Genomic DNA, 14479 nt, shown 5'->3' with positions numbered 1-14479 from the left:
AAAGCAGTTCCTAGAAAATCAATTTGAAGGTTTGTAGAAGGGGCTGGCAGTCCATTAGCAGTGCAGTGCTATGTCCCAAAGAGGATGCGTTTTTCCGTCGGTTAGGGTAGTCCTTTCCCTTCTCCGTCAGTTAGGGTAGTCCCTTCTCTTGCCCAGTCTGCACCTAAAGCTGTCATGAGGGGCTAGTGCTATTACAAGAATAAAAGCTGAATAATAAACACTTTCACCCCTGCCCTACGTTAATCTTGTTAGCTCTGTTAGCCAAACATGACCCAGACCCGTGGTTAGAGCAGATGTTCCTGAACTGTGGTCTACAGAGCACTGGTGGTCCAGGGGAAAGCTGTAGCTCATGTTGAGCCCTGTTTGCCTGTATAGCATTTTCAGTTTACAGCACAATGGAAGGCATCAGGGGGATATTTTGAGGGTTGACAGCAGCCTGTTGGCCCCAAACAGCCTGGGAGCTGCTAGATTAGAGAGCACTTTGTGCCATTTGGGGGTATGAAGGAAAATCCTGATTTTGCAGTCAAGTTGCCATGAGCAGACACGTTGAAACTGGTGGTGCCAGCTCTGGATAGGCTGCACCCGACCAGTCCTTTGAGTAAGAGCTACTTGTGCAAACAAGGCCTTTCAGGCCCCAGCCCTAAAACAGCTTTGTTTTAAAAGCAAAAATATAGATAGCACTTGTGTCAAGAGCAGCAGATGCTTAAAATCAGTTATGCTGTTTGAGGAGCTGAGTTTATTATGGCTCAAAAAAAAAACATCTTGAGAGACTTGTTTTCTACTGAAATATTTGGCCTAGAAATTTGTTTCTGATTTTCAAGGTGGATAGTTCAAAGCATTTAAAAAATGAACCCTTTCCATTGTGCCTTCATGAGATAATTGTCTCCACTTTATAATAGGTAGCAAGTCCTTCATGGCCATAGAAACGTTTCATTCTTCTGATGAGTGCGCTGCTTTACAAAGGAAAGGCAGACTGTTGCTACAAGGACACGTACAATGTTGAGACTATTAGAGGGTACTTCTTTTTCTCCCATCCCACCAAAGCATTCTTTTAAATGTGTGCGTCTCCTACTTTGATTTGCTCTTTGTCATGAATGCAGAGGAATATTAGCTCCTTTTGAGAGGAGGTATTCATCACACTCTGAAGCTCAGATGGTCTCTCCAATCAATTACATGGCACTTTTTCATGCCTTTCTGGCTGTCTCTCTTGTGTTCAAGGTTTCAGGTGTCAATGGATCCTGATTTGGAGTTTGGTTCCACTTTAAGTCCTAAATGCATTACATTTCCAGTGCTATTAACTGTGCACATTGAAGGCCAAAATTAAGCACATGCAGTTTCCTCATATTTTGAACTGCGCTGCTTCTCAGTTGGTGTGAAGCATTGTATCCCCTCTGAAACCAGGGCATCTGTATTGATTTACAGCAGGCCTCTACCGTGTTAATCCCTGACCTAACACTTGCTGAAGCCAGTGGAAGCTTTTCTTTGTCCTCTCTGGAAGCTGGGGTGCGGTGATTGTCACTAATTGGCCTGTGCGCTCCTGCAGTTGTAATGGCACCCCTTGTTGGGTCTTGGGGATCACTATAAAAGCCTGACCCTCTGTCAGTTGGGTGAAAGGACCAAGTCCATAAGCTTGGAGAAGTTGCAGACCCAAACCTCTATTCGTGCTATAGCCATGAGACAGGATAAAGAGCCGTACTATGTTAGCTGCTGCAGAAGTTCATCCCAAGCTTGAAAAACCCCTGGTAGTTCAAATCAGCACATGGGCCACCACTGATGCCAACATGTATATGCATGTTGGGGTTTTACGCCTTTCAGTTTGATGCACGCCAGTGCATACAAGTAACTGCACATGCCTGACTTCAGATCAAATGGTTGATGTGAGCCACGTATTGAAAAGTACCATCAAAAAGTCAGGCATAATGAGACAGTGGGAAGTTTCAGAGAGGTGCACCGTGAATAAAAGTCCTTTTTCCCCCTCCTAATCCAGCAGCATTCCCACATTTGGTGGGAAATGGGGCAGACTAGGGAATGGGGGCTGGAGAATAGAAAAGAAGGAAGGAGAGAAGATTGGTTGGGATTGTATCATCTCTCAAATATCATTTAAGGCCCTAACCTGTCTGGGACTCCTTAAGGTTTGGATACCCATTCCTTTGAGCATGCAGCCAGCCAGAGAAGAATAGGCATCCTTTCCCTCATCAAGAAAAATAAACGGGCCTCCCTAGAGTTTGGGGAACATGCACTGCTCAGTACAGGCTGCCTCTCAGCAATAAGACCAGTGAAACATCAACTTTTACATCCAAACTAAATACGAACTAAACACCTTGAGAAAATAAAGGAGATGCACTTGGTTATTGTTTTAGGAGTTGGTTTAAGCAGGACTCTGCATGTCAGCGAAAGAAAAGAAATCAAGGAAGTTGAGAGGCATGCTCTTATTTTATGCTGTAGTTGTGGCCCGCATACTATCTTTCAGAGTATCGTTCAGGATGTGCACGCAGTCTCTCTTATTTCGCCATGTTATTTTGCCATGTCCTTCTCTGTACTTGTGGATTCATCCAGGATGAATAGAGGCTGTATTGGCTTGAGATCCCAAAGGTCCTTAGTCCCAAGAACAAGTCCAAGTTCCCTGTGCTGTTCTGCCATCAGGCTTGTCTCATGCTCAGTCTCCTTGTTGTAGGAATTCCTTTCCTTTTTTGCAGAAACAGTGGATGTTACATCAAACTTCCAAGCTATTTGTCAGCAGTGGGGCTCAAGCTAAGGCCTTTGAACCCCAAAGTATGTGCCTCTGCTGCCAGAACTAAAAGGCCTGGGGTGATCCAGGGACAGATCCAGGATTTCACAAAATGAGGTGCAGGAACAGCAATCTGTGCTGTAGGGGTGCCTGCATCCCCTGCTCCCAGCTTCCTCCCCTCTCCCCCACCCACTGGTCCAGGTGGAGCCTCTGACGACCTTTTCAAGTCCTCAAAGCAAGTGAAGATCTCCCCCTTTCTCTTTGCTGTGAGGCACATTCCCGTCTTCTCCCCTTCCCCTCATTCCTCCACCTGTCTCTGTTGCTTTCTTTGCTGTCCCAGGGGCTGGGGAAGCTTCCTGTCCACACCAGCTGGGCTGCACAGAGGCTGGGTTCACCTGGGACAGCAGCAGTGGTAATGGGTGGAGGGTTGGGTTCTCCCATCCTGTCTGGTCCCCTGGGGGAGAGCAGTGTGGGTTACACGAATAAGGATACAGGTCGAGGGGGGCAAAGTGGCACCTTAGAAACTAACTGGTTCAGAGAGGCCTAAGCTTTCATAGATGATAGCCTACTTCATCAGGTTGATCCTGTCCACTAGGAAGTTGCCTGATCTTGCCAGGCTTCTCTTACATTGCCTGTGGACTAGCCATCAGATCTAACAACCTTCAGTGGATACCAACTTGGACTGGATTCATCCTAGCAAGTGGAATGTCTTTATTTTCTCACCAGTCCTTTGAGCCATCCACCGTCTTCCTTCTGTAATCCTTAGCAGGTTTATGATTCAGTGTCCTTTAGTGTGTTGCAGGTGCGATGTATGTGACCGGCTTTGCGGAGTCCTTCTCTGACTTACTGAATCTCAGTAATATTTGGGCAGTTAGAGGCATTTCTCTGGCAGTCCTCCTTGGTCTACTTGGTATTAACCTGGCTGGTGTTAAATGGATAATCCGACTACAGCTGTTGCTGCTCTTTCTGCTTGCTGTTTCCACGTTGGACTTTGTCATCGGATCATTCACGCACCTTGATCCAGGTAACGCTTTTCAAAAGGTTCATATTTATGATGGCTGTATTGTAGCATGTGTTTAAATGTTTCTTCTCCATCACATATGTGTATGAATTTAAAATTTGGATAAAAATATTGTCTGATTTCCAGATGAAGGTTTAGGAACACCAAAGTGCTGCCATGGATTGGGATTTTTAATGCCTAATTAGTTTTGGTTCTTAATTGTATGCATCAGTATATAAAAGTGTTATCAATAATCTCTTATGGGTGCTTTGTTTCCAAAGGCTGACAATAGAAAGCTTCCTCTATTAACACAGTTGCTATTTCTAACGTTCTCTTATTTATAAAGGTTTTCTCCAAGAAAACTGAGGATTACAGACTTATTTTAAAAGATTTTCTTCCTGATGCGATACCTATGACATCACTTAAACAATAAAAGCCTCAGCTTGTCTTTTATTTTAGTTTTTGTTTGTACGCTGCCCAGCACAGTATGGGCTTGGTCGATGCCTGGATAATCATAATTATCACAAGGAAAATATGCCATTTACCATGCAAAAATCCTATAAATATTTAGAGAATGCTTCTTAATTGAGTCTGTTGTTAGATCAGCTACTTGCCAATACATTTATTTGGTACTGTTGGAGCAGGATGAAAAGTCATCAAGAAAATTCAAAATGTTCAGAAGTTGAACACTTTGAAATGTTGTTGTGATCAGTATAGGCTTCTCTGGGGGGAGTTTCTGCCCTGAAAAGAATCACTTTTGGGGGGATAGAGAAGTAAAAATTGGGTGGGATCGGGAGGGGTTGGTGTTTGAAGTGGATTGCAGTGAAAGGATGGGTCTTGACTGGATCTTGTTCAATCTGGCTTTAAATTTTCCAATTCTGCTACTTGTTCCAAGCCCTAATAGATTTAGGCCATGATCCTGTAATGCCAGGGGGAGTGTAATTATCCAGACAGAAGGTGTCACTTCATCTTAATTGCCCCCATACCCGAATACTCTGCAGTAGGCTTTTATAAACCGACCGAGCAACTTTTCTTCGTTTGTCTTTAGTTTTGCTTTCAGCCTTAACAATAAAAAAAAGAAAAGGTGACTGCTGGAAAAGGGAAAGGAAGATGAGTCACCTTGTAAATATTCATAATGCAGCTGGCGCGGGTCTGTTTTCATGCTGGTGTCTCTGGTACTTGCAGAGTTGAGAGCAAACTTTTGGGATGATGTCACCAGCACAAGGCTCTCTGGCACCTTATGCCTCGGAGAGCATGTTGTGATTCTCCATAGGAAGGATGTGCTAGGAAAAAGCCGTGTGTATCATTTGTAATGAATATTCCCAGGTTCAACCAACTTGAAATGTCTCAACAGGCACTTGTGAGCAAAAGTAAATGGAAAGCTGGTATGTTAAATGGAGGGCTGTTGTGTTAGCTAGAGAAAATTCAATTAATGAGCTTTTCAAAGGCTAAACAGACAGATTGCTAGAGGAGACTGCTGTATTGTATAACTAAAGAAAATGTTGGGGGATTTTAGATTTGTTTACAGGTTAGTTAGCATGCCTTCAGCAGAGTGGACCTGGGTATAACATTGGAGGTCAGCTTAAATAAAAGGGAGACAACAGACACAAAGGAAGATGGACAGACAGACTCCGGTAGGCAGATGAATGTGAAACCTGAAGGAGAAAAGAAAAGAGGGACATAAAAATTAGCGGGGAGAGGAGAGAGAACAAGAAACGTGCGCAGGTTCGAATGTTGTATTCCCCTCTTGGTTTTCTCAGCGTGGTCTTATTTGGTAGCACAAGGAGTGGGGAGGATGGAGGGAGCCTGGTTTAGTAGCCTGGCCTTTATAGTAGCTTGGTTAAGATGGGGAAAATGTTTGGGGGAAGGAAAAACTTGAGGATGATGGTTGTTAAGGGCTGGAAAAAAGGTCCCTGTGCTTCAGTCTAATGCCATCCTTAGGTGCAGTGATGCCCTTACAACTTATTTTTTGGCATATCAACTATTATTAAAGGTCTCTATTTCTTTGATTTGCTTAGAATTATCCATTTGGGGGGGGTTTCGTTCAAATCGAGAGCTGGAATAACGGTGAAGCCGTGCATTACCCCAGAAGGCCTCTGAGTGGTGTCTCAGGCCTGGTTGTAAGCACAGGAGCCTGGCAGGACTAGCCTCTCTGCCTGGATTTCAAGCACTTACTTTAAATTGGCATAGATGAATTAGCCTTGATTGTATCCCTTTTTAGAAGTCTTTTCTACAAGGCAACACCTAATGAGCTACAGATGACAAATACTGACGCCGATAAACCCAGCCACACTTTCAATGGGTTGACAAATGATTGTGTAACTGAAAATAGCAGAACCGGGTGCAACCAGGCAATAGCCAGAGCGAGGAATCAAATGAGGGCTGCCTGGCTTTAAGGGCAAGCAGTGGGTGAAAGGAAAATAAATGGTCTTTGGCTTTGGGCGCAATATCACAGTCCTGAGAACTATTTTGCCCTTTGACAAAGGCTTTACAGCTGTTGGCCTCCTCAAAAGCCTACTGGCATTTGTCTGTAATCATCAGACTCTCATGGGGAGAAGGTATGAGCTTTTGCGACTGCTTAGAAGAGTGGTTCTCAGCTTTTTGAATGCGGTGGAGACCCACCAGTGTCCTGCTTCCAGTTCCGTCCAGTAGTGCTGTGCCAGGGTCCTGCAGACAATCCTGATAAACCTGAAGCATGCAGGAGCAAAGGCACAACTAATACATTTCTTCCCTTGGGTAAAACTCCCCAGTGCCCCTGGAGTATGTGCATGGGAGGGGAAAGGAGGGTGGTTTTGCCTGCCTTGGGTGTCCCCTCACCCAGCTCCTCAGGCCAGTTGCATCAGGACTTCTCTAACTGAGCAGTGCAAAGTCCTGCACCAGCCCAGCTGGACCCTTTCGAATGAGCATTGTGGAGGGCTGCACCAGCCCAGCCGGACCCTTCCAGCCGAGCAGGGTAAAAGGCTGCCTCACAGCCCAGCCTGACTCCTCCAGGTGGGCAGCGCAAAGGGTTGCAGCTGGAGCGCGTGCTCTTGCCACAACCTTTCCCAGTCTGATCCAGCACGCTTTTCCCAGAAACGGGCGCAGATGGTCCCAGTGGCCCATTGCACCTCTTTTCGGAGGAGCATGTGGGATCGGGTCAGGAGAGGCTGTGGCAAGAGTGTGATTTAGGTTCGGCTCTGCAGGAAGCTTGCAGAATATTTCATCTTGGTTGCAGCAGTACCTGTATCTTGGCACCCCAGGTGAGAGCCGCTGCCTTAGAGGGTGGTCTTGTGGCTGAAACGTGTGTGAGGGCAATAGGTACAGAGAGACACAGCGGTCTAGGGCAATGGGGGGCAACTTTTTTGGAAGGCATGCCATAGATTAGCCCTGTTCTGCTTTCTGTTCCATGCTCTGTGCTCCTTTCCCAATCTCCTGCTCTGCTTTCTGCTCCCTGTGCTACCTGCAGCTGTGCTCCCTGTCTCCGTGATTTGCCGCATGCCACACACACAAGCTGCCTGTGCCAGTTGTGGCACTCATGCCGCTGTTGGTCCCTCCCAGGTGTCGGGGATGAGCATGGATTGGGATTTGGGAAGTGCTGGGTTCTGATCCTGACTGATTCTTTGGTTTGTGACACTGGGCATATTACTTACCCTTATTTGTCCTGAGTTTCTTCATCTTAAAAGGGAGGAGAGCACTATTTATTTAGCTTTTAGGGACATTTTTGTCATTATAGCCCTAACTAATTTTTGAGCCTACCTCACTTTGGGAATATATATATTGGGAATATACTTGGCATATTGTACTATATTCGTGTGTGTGTGTTTTTTGTGTGTGTGTGTATGTATATGCGTGTGTGTGTGTGTACGCATGCACGCGCACACACACGAATATAGTACAGTATGCCAAGTATATTCCCAATACATGTATTCCCAAAGTGAGGTAGGCTCAAAAATTATATATTATATTATATATTAATAAATATAGTACAATATGCCAAGTATAATCTGTTTGATCTTTAACAGCTTGCAGAAGTGTCTGTGCCATGGTAAAGTGACCTTGACGTTCTTTTTCAACTTCACTGGAAAGTTATTATCTCCATCATCAATATTCCACATGATATTGCTGGGCACGTTTTTGCATCTTTGTTTTGTTAAGGAAAAATAGGCGCGCAACCTAAGTAGTCTTTAACAAAGGATCTCGGAGGTCTTAAACAAGCATCTTGACATGGTTGTAACTGGATGGGGTCCTCTTGCTCTTTCCCCACCTCATTCCTTAAACACGCCTCTGGACAAGCACAGAATAGGATATTGTCCAAACACTCGCTCCCTTCCTGTGGTTTGCCTTTATTTTTAGTTTTGAGGCAGGACTGTGTTTACACAAGTGGGCTTTCTCCTCAGCTCTTCCTGTCTTTCTCTCTGGCCCACTCTTCCTCAGAAAGGCTCTTATAATCTGGAGCCAGACTTGCAGGAACCTCACCTGGTCTGGTTCTTCAGCGTGAGTCAGCGAAATAGTTTGTCCCATCCCGACAGCCCCGAAGTCAGACATCTGGCCGCTTTTATGGGCCGTGGCCCAAGAATGAACAATCATTACCCATGGAGGAAAGCCATGTTTGTAGGCTGAGGATTTTCAAGGTTAGTGTTGTTGTTTAGATCAAAATTACTTTACAGGGAGATGTTGCCAACCCCACTGAGGATAATGATGTTTGGTGGGGGAAAGTAATTAGGAAATTATTACAGCTAAATGATCCCGGCCGACTATCGGCAACAAATTAAAGATGAGTTGATTCCAGAAAAAATGTAATGGTCTCCTGGAATATTTGAGATGCATTAGTAAAAAGCCACTAGCAACCTGTACTAAGAGAAATCATGTAGCTTATCAGACCCAGTAAAAAATCAGTTGATCATCATGTCCTTAGGGGAAGTAAATGGCAGGGAGCATCATGGTTGGAAATGTGGGTTTTCACTATATCATCCTTCTAGGTGTTGCTAGTGATGTTCCCACTGGAAAAATTGATTCGTTCCTTTGTTTTCTTCGGATATCTGCAGGGGTTTCTATGGCTGTTCAACTACACAGTCCCTAGGGCCTGCATTTCCGGAAGTGAGTGACGATTTTGAATACCCAGCTTAAGTTGCCTTAAGTTTGACTACTAGAGCATGGGTGCTCAGAACTGTGCCTTTTTGGGATGTTTCACTTTGGACACGCTAAAGTTAGTTCCCCAAATCACTAGCTATTTCTGCAGACAGAAACCCTTGTTCTTTGTAGGCGCATCTACTGCAATAAAGCATGGGGCATTTTTAAAATGGAGCACCTTGCTAGATAATGAAAAATTTCCATAATAGTTTGCAACCAGGTGCTGTTTGTTGTTGATACTGTGTCCAATAGACATGCCATAAAACTAGAAAATCCTCGTGCCTTTAAATTCTGACGGCCTTGTGGCATGTGTTTAGTGTTGGTTTTACTTATATGCAGAGAGTTATACTGCACTGTTTTGCCTTTGCATTTGTGCTCTGGCTGTTAACTTCATATTTAATTCCTAGGAACCGTAGTTTAATACATGCCTCAATTTATTTTGGGGGAGTAGCAAATAAAACAAAAATGAAAGAAAGAAAGCGGCTACAGTATACGTGATTTGGTTCTTCAGAACAATATGCAAAGCCTTTTGGCGCATTTATGCATAGAACATTAGAGTCATGGAAAAAGAAGATAAGACCGCTGTTAATGCCCTACTTTTATTTTCCTAGCATATCTCCAGTAATTTTTGTGGAGGGTTACTCCCAAATACTCCCTTCAAATAGGCGCCTGCTTTCCTGTTTGGGCAGTTGCTTTCAGGTATTCTGTTAAAACAAAACTATTGAACAAGCAAACGAAAGGGTGATATTGGTTTGTTTGAGAGATTTGGTATTAATGTGAATTATGTCATGCTTTGTTTTGTTTTGGAGATGAAAGGAATCACAATTTGAGTAGAAGTGGCCATTGCTGGGCTATTTTAAAAGTCTATAATGTTAATTTTAAAGAAGAAATACTTCACAGTATTCTCTTTGGCTGCAAGTTAGTTAGATGCAGTAGGATCTCATAGTGTGGATTCATGAGTGCCTGAATCCTAGTTATTTCTGCTACCAGTTTTCCAGTGCAACCTTGGGCAAATTACTTAACCTCTCTGTGCCCTGATCCCACAGTGCTAGTGTGGATCAAGGCCTGGGGCTTTTCTCCCATCACGGCTTTGAGGTCCTCAGCAGAGGCACTAGATAGGCAGGATGAATCATTTTTATTTTTTAAATGCATCACTTTGCTTCTCTTTGGAACGATCCTTCAGATAAACCACATCACTGTTTTTAGCATTTTGAAACTGATTCTGCAAAAAAAATGATCTGTCCTCCCTTTTTTTCTGGGGGTGAATCCTTGGAAGCCTTTTTTTGGGTCCCAGGCACTCCCTATAACAGGGTTGGGATAGCTGGTGCCCCTTAGTCCACATGGCAGCTGGCTGACGGTAAGGGGAGGGAGAATGAGCTTCAAGTGGTGAGCCATATAGTAGGGAGTGAGCTTACAGCCTTTCAGAAGAGTTCTCTATACAAACATCCCATCATTGTGAGGATCATTAAAATGGTGTCTCAGGGGCTTTGATGGGCTGAACTTCTTGTTTTTCTTTAAAAAAAAAAAAAAAAAAAAAACCCACCAAAAAAAGACCCTGTATATTTTTAGTGAAAAATCGAAGCCTAACAAAAGACTTCTGCTTTGCATGGAGATGTATATTTTGGGTGTCAGGGGTGTGCCCCATTTTTGAAAGAGAGGGTAAAGGAAGGATGTATGTGTCAGAGGATGATGTGCTGCTAATCCCATGGGCTTTCTCCAGCCTGATTGCTGACTTCCTGGCTTGAAATGCATCTGGAAATTGGAATCAGATTCCACGTAGAAGTCACTGAATAAACAGCAGTCGAAGAAAAATTTCGACTTTGCTACTGAGCAAGGTAGATGCTGTGGTGAATAAAGCAGGAGGGATTGCTAATGGGTTTTTTTTTATTTATTAAAAAAACCCTCAGGATTGCTTTCCCCAGGTTTTTCCAATTATAGCACATTGAATTGACATGACATCACTCTTGACCATCAGCCAGTCTATTCAACAGTCTGGAGAAGAAATTTATTAATTGGTTACCTGCCAATTGTCTGGGTTAGGAACTGTGGTACAGATGTGTCTTTAAAAAGTGATAACATTGTTAGGGGCCTTGTTTAGATACTGACAGGAAAGCTACACGGGTCTCTACAGTCTCTGAAGCAGGGATTTAAAGACATTACTTAAAAACTATATGTCCATCCATAACTTTTTTTTCCTTTCTCTGCTACTCGGAGGTAAGTTTCGGAGTGTGTCTCTCTGCATTCCTGGGCCCCCTGTTGTGTCCCCACTGCTCTGACTGCTTTTAAGCCCCACCTTAGCGCTTTGCTGTGATGTCTGTCAGGTGACGTGTGAGGGCATGATTTATTATTACAGCAGGCTGATTACTGGGCCCAAGCCTGTGTGCATGGAAGTGCTTCCAGCACGGGGCTGTGTGTCTTTCTCTCCATCAGTATAGTATAGTTTGGCTTTTCTGAGGCCAGAAAAACCTCTGTGATCACTTAGTCTGGCCTTCTGCAAACTGACATGTGGCAGGGATAGCAGAGGGATCTTCTCACCCAAGGACATCAAGAAGGTCAATAGCAAGGCTGGGGAGAGACTTCAGGCCCCCTGATTCTCAGTCTACTACCTAACCACTGGACTGTTCTGCTTCTGAGGATGCTCAGCAGCTTCAAGAATTAATTTCATAATGGTTTTGGTGGGAATCTCTTTTGGCTTGGACTGCTCTTAAGAATAACTGCCATGAAGTCATGGTTAGAAACCACTACGCAAGGACAGACTGGAATCCTGGCCCCATTGCAGTCACTGGGTGGGTTGGGGGGCATATCGCCACTGGCTTCACCAGGCCAGGATTTCATTTGCAAGTCTCTGTAAAGCAAAATAAGGTGAAAGAAGCTGGAAAGGCAATCATTTGTGCAAAAAGATTATTCCTCAATGTTGGCAATAACATCCAGGAGCAAAGAGGACGGTAAGCCCCACACCTTCCAACTGAGTTATCAGTCCTGCCCTCTCTCTGCCAGCAGTGCCAGCCTGGATGCTCCCCCTATCTGCTTCTTCCCAAATACTGCGCTCTCTTTCCTGGCACACCTCAAGCAAGATCAGCTAGTCTGACACAGCCCACAGAACTTCATCCTTCACCTCTGCACTCAACCCAGTAACCTCTGCTAAATTAAAGCAGCACCTCAGTAAAGGCATCCAGCTTTGATCTGAAGGCAGAGAGAGAGGGAAATCCCCCACTTCTCATAACTGGTGGGATGATGGTCCTCACTGTTTAAAAATGCCTGTGCATCACTCCATCTCACTTTGGTTAGTTAGGTCATCAGACTTCTGGCTTTCTGCTCAGCCACTTTGTGGTTACGGCATCCAGCCACCCTGCTAGTCTGTTTTGTCCTGCCTTTCACATATATGGTGAGTTGTCTGGGACAGGGACCGCTTTGTGATTTGCCTGCATGGTGGGCTGATTCTTGGCTATCCCATAACTCAAATAGCTGGTGATAACAATGAGAGATGGACACAAGCAAGTTTATTCAGTAACTTTTACACATCTCCCCCTTTTCCTGGTAGGCTCTAATGGGCTGGCTCAGGGGGTACTGTGGTATGCCTTTTGTGTCTCGTGAAGCATAGCGAGGAAGAAGAGTGTAATATTCTGTAGATTAGTTCAGAGATGAAGTCCCATGTTTAGGGGCAGCATGGAAGAGAGCAGAGTCCTTGACCCCTGGCAAACCTACATTAAGCGGGGAAGATGCCAGTATGGCTGCCCTCATGGGAGAGACCTTGGAATTGTCAGTGCAGTGGCTGGGTTCATCTGATTTTTTTTATCTTTATTTGCAACCTCTTGTGTTGGAAGTCTCATGCAAAAGATGCTGTGAATGGGACAGTACCTAATGAGGAGTTTGATCACTACCAGCTTAGTCATGAATCAATTGGTGTATCTGCCTGAGGAGTTCAGAAGATATTAGGCATCCTTTTCCATCTCATCTGGGGCTGCCTGTGTTCAGATCAAAGCACAGAGGACCCAGGTGCTTTCTCCACAGGAAGGTGTGGGTGGACAGGAAAGGAGGGATCGAGTCCTGATTATATTCCTTACATTTGCCTGTTAACAGAGGCTGCTGAGCTGGGATGGGAACTGGGGCCATGTGCAACTCCCTTGGAGATGACTCCCCACCTTGTGCCCAGAGGGTGTCAGCACTGCTCCACACCCCAGCAAATCCACTCTTACAACCACATTGCAGCAAGCATTGATGCCTGATAATACAAACCTAACCCTTATTAAAAATAGACTACATTATTTTACGCTATTGGTACAAAACTCTCTAGCAACACTATTGCATGATGCAGCATTTTGGCTCTTGATTGCAGTATATGGTAATACTTTTTTATTTATAAGGGAAATAGCTCTGTTTATTGGGTTGACCTCTTTTACTGTTTTCCCCGATGTATGATTCTAGCCTCATCTGCTTCCCATAACTTGTAAATGGATCCCAAAATTCCTGCATGGCTTGGATACAGTAGTTGTAAAGCTTGGATCCAAGGCTGGAGGACAGTGCGTGATATTCATGTGACCCACCTGAATTCAAGAAGGATCTAGGGCTGAATTCAGATAGATCTGCATAGAGGCAGTATGGTCTAAAGATCACAAGTCCCAGGCTAGGACTTGGGAGGTCTGGGCCTGGCTCCTGGTTCTGCCAGAGGCTCGTTATATGATACAAATTGTTTCTCTCCTCACCATGACTTGCTTTCCCTATTCACCCTTCATCTGCCTTATCTGTCTAGACTGCCGGTTCTTTGGGGTAGGGACTCTTACTGTGTGTATGTATTAGGGCTGTGCGAAGCTTTGGTAGCTGATTCGATTTGGAGGAGATTCGGCAGCTGAATTGACAAATCTGAATCGAATCAGGAGACCAATTAAAAGCTTCAAATCGAATCAGGCTGTGCTCTGTGGGGTGGGCAGAGCCAGGGCTGCTCTCTGGGAGTCTAGCCCCAGCTGCCTGCCACCGGGCTCCACTCCGTGCGGCAGGCAAAGCCAGGGCTGCACTCCAGGTGGCAAGCCACCACTGCCAGGCTGCGCACCATGGGGCAGGTGGAGCTGGGGCTGTGCTCTGGGAGGCTAGCCCCAGCTGCCCACCACTGGGCTGCCCTCCATGGGGCGGGTGGAGCCAGGGCTGCGCTCTGGGTGGCAAGCCCCCACTGCCAGGCTGTGCTCTGTGGGGCAGGTGGAGCTGGGGCTGCACTTGGGGTGCGCTACATGAGGTGTGTGGGACCAGGGCTCCACTCCAGGCAGCTAGCCCCAGCCTGGAGCACAAACCTGGCTCTGCCTACCCCACAGAGCGCAGTGGAGCGGGGGCTATGTGGGGGCTGCAGCTAACCTAAAAGTCCCCACAGCCCCTGCTGCCTGCTCTGCTCTGATCTGGGTGCATACGCCCACCCCTGCCCCCATGGCCTGTCGCTGCTCACCCAACTGGGGTGAAGCCACGGTTTGTCCAGTAGGTGTGGGGAGGCTAGGCGAGTGACGGGAGGGCATAGCCCCTGTTCCCAGCACCATCTGGAGTGCAGCCTGGCCCAGTCCACCCTGTGCAGATCCAGGGGCACAAGCCCGCTCCCGTGCCCTTCCGGACCGGTGGCACATGGTGGCGTGCAGTGGCGGGAGCCCCCCTCCCTGAGTCCC

At 45.8% G+C, this 14479-nt stretch overlaps 1 protein-coding gene across 1 annotated transcript in view; it reads left to right on the top strand.

The window, feature by feature from the left end:
- The window catches only part of SLC12A8 (solute carrier family 12 member 8), an 82865-nt gene that overhangs the window by 10085 nt on the left and 58301 nt on the right, over window positions 1-14479 (top strand). The window contains exon 4 of the mRNA XM_019553853.1: window positions 3521-3752. Coding sequence (XP_019409398.1) covers window positions 3521-3752 — 232 coding nt within the window. The remainder of the gene's footprint in view (window positions 1-3520; window positions 3753-14479) is intronic.

This window comes from Crocodylus porosus, unplaced genomic scaffold, assembly GCF_001723895.1.
Source record: "Crocodylus porosus isolate Cpor-Errol unplaced genomic scaffold, CroPor_comp1, whole genome shotgun sequence".
Taxonomy (NCBI): domain Eukaryota; kingdom Metazoa; phylum Chordata; order Crocodylia; family Crocodylidae; genus Crocodylus; species Crocodylus porosus.
This window is presented reverse-complemented; position numbering and strand designations above follow the sequence as displayed.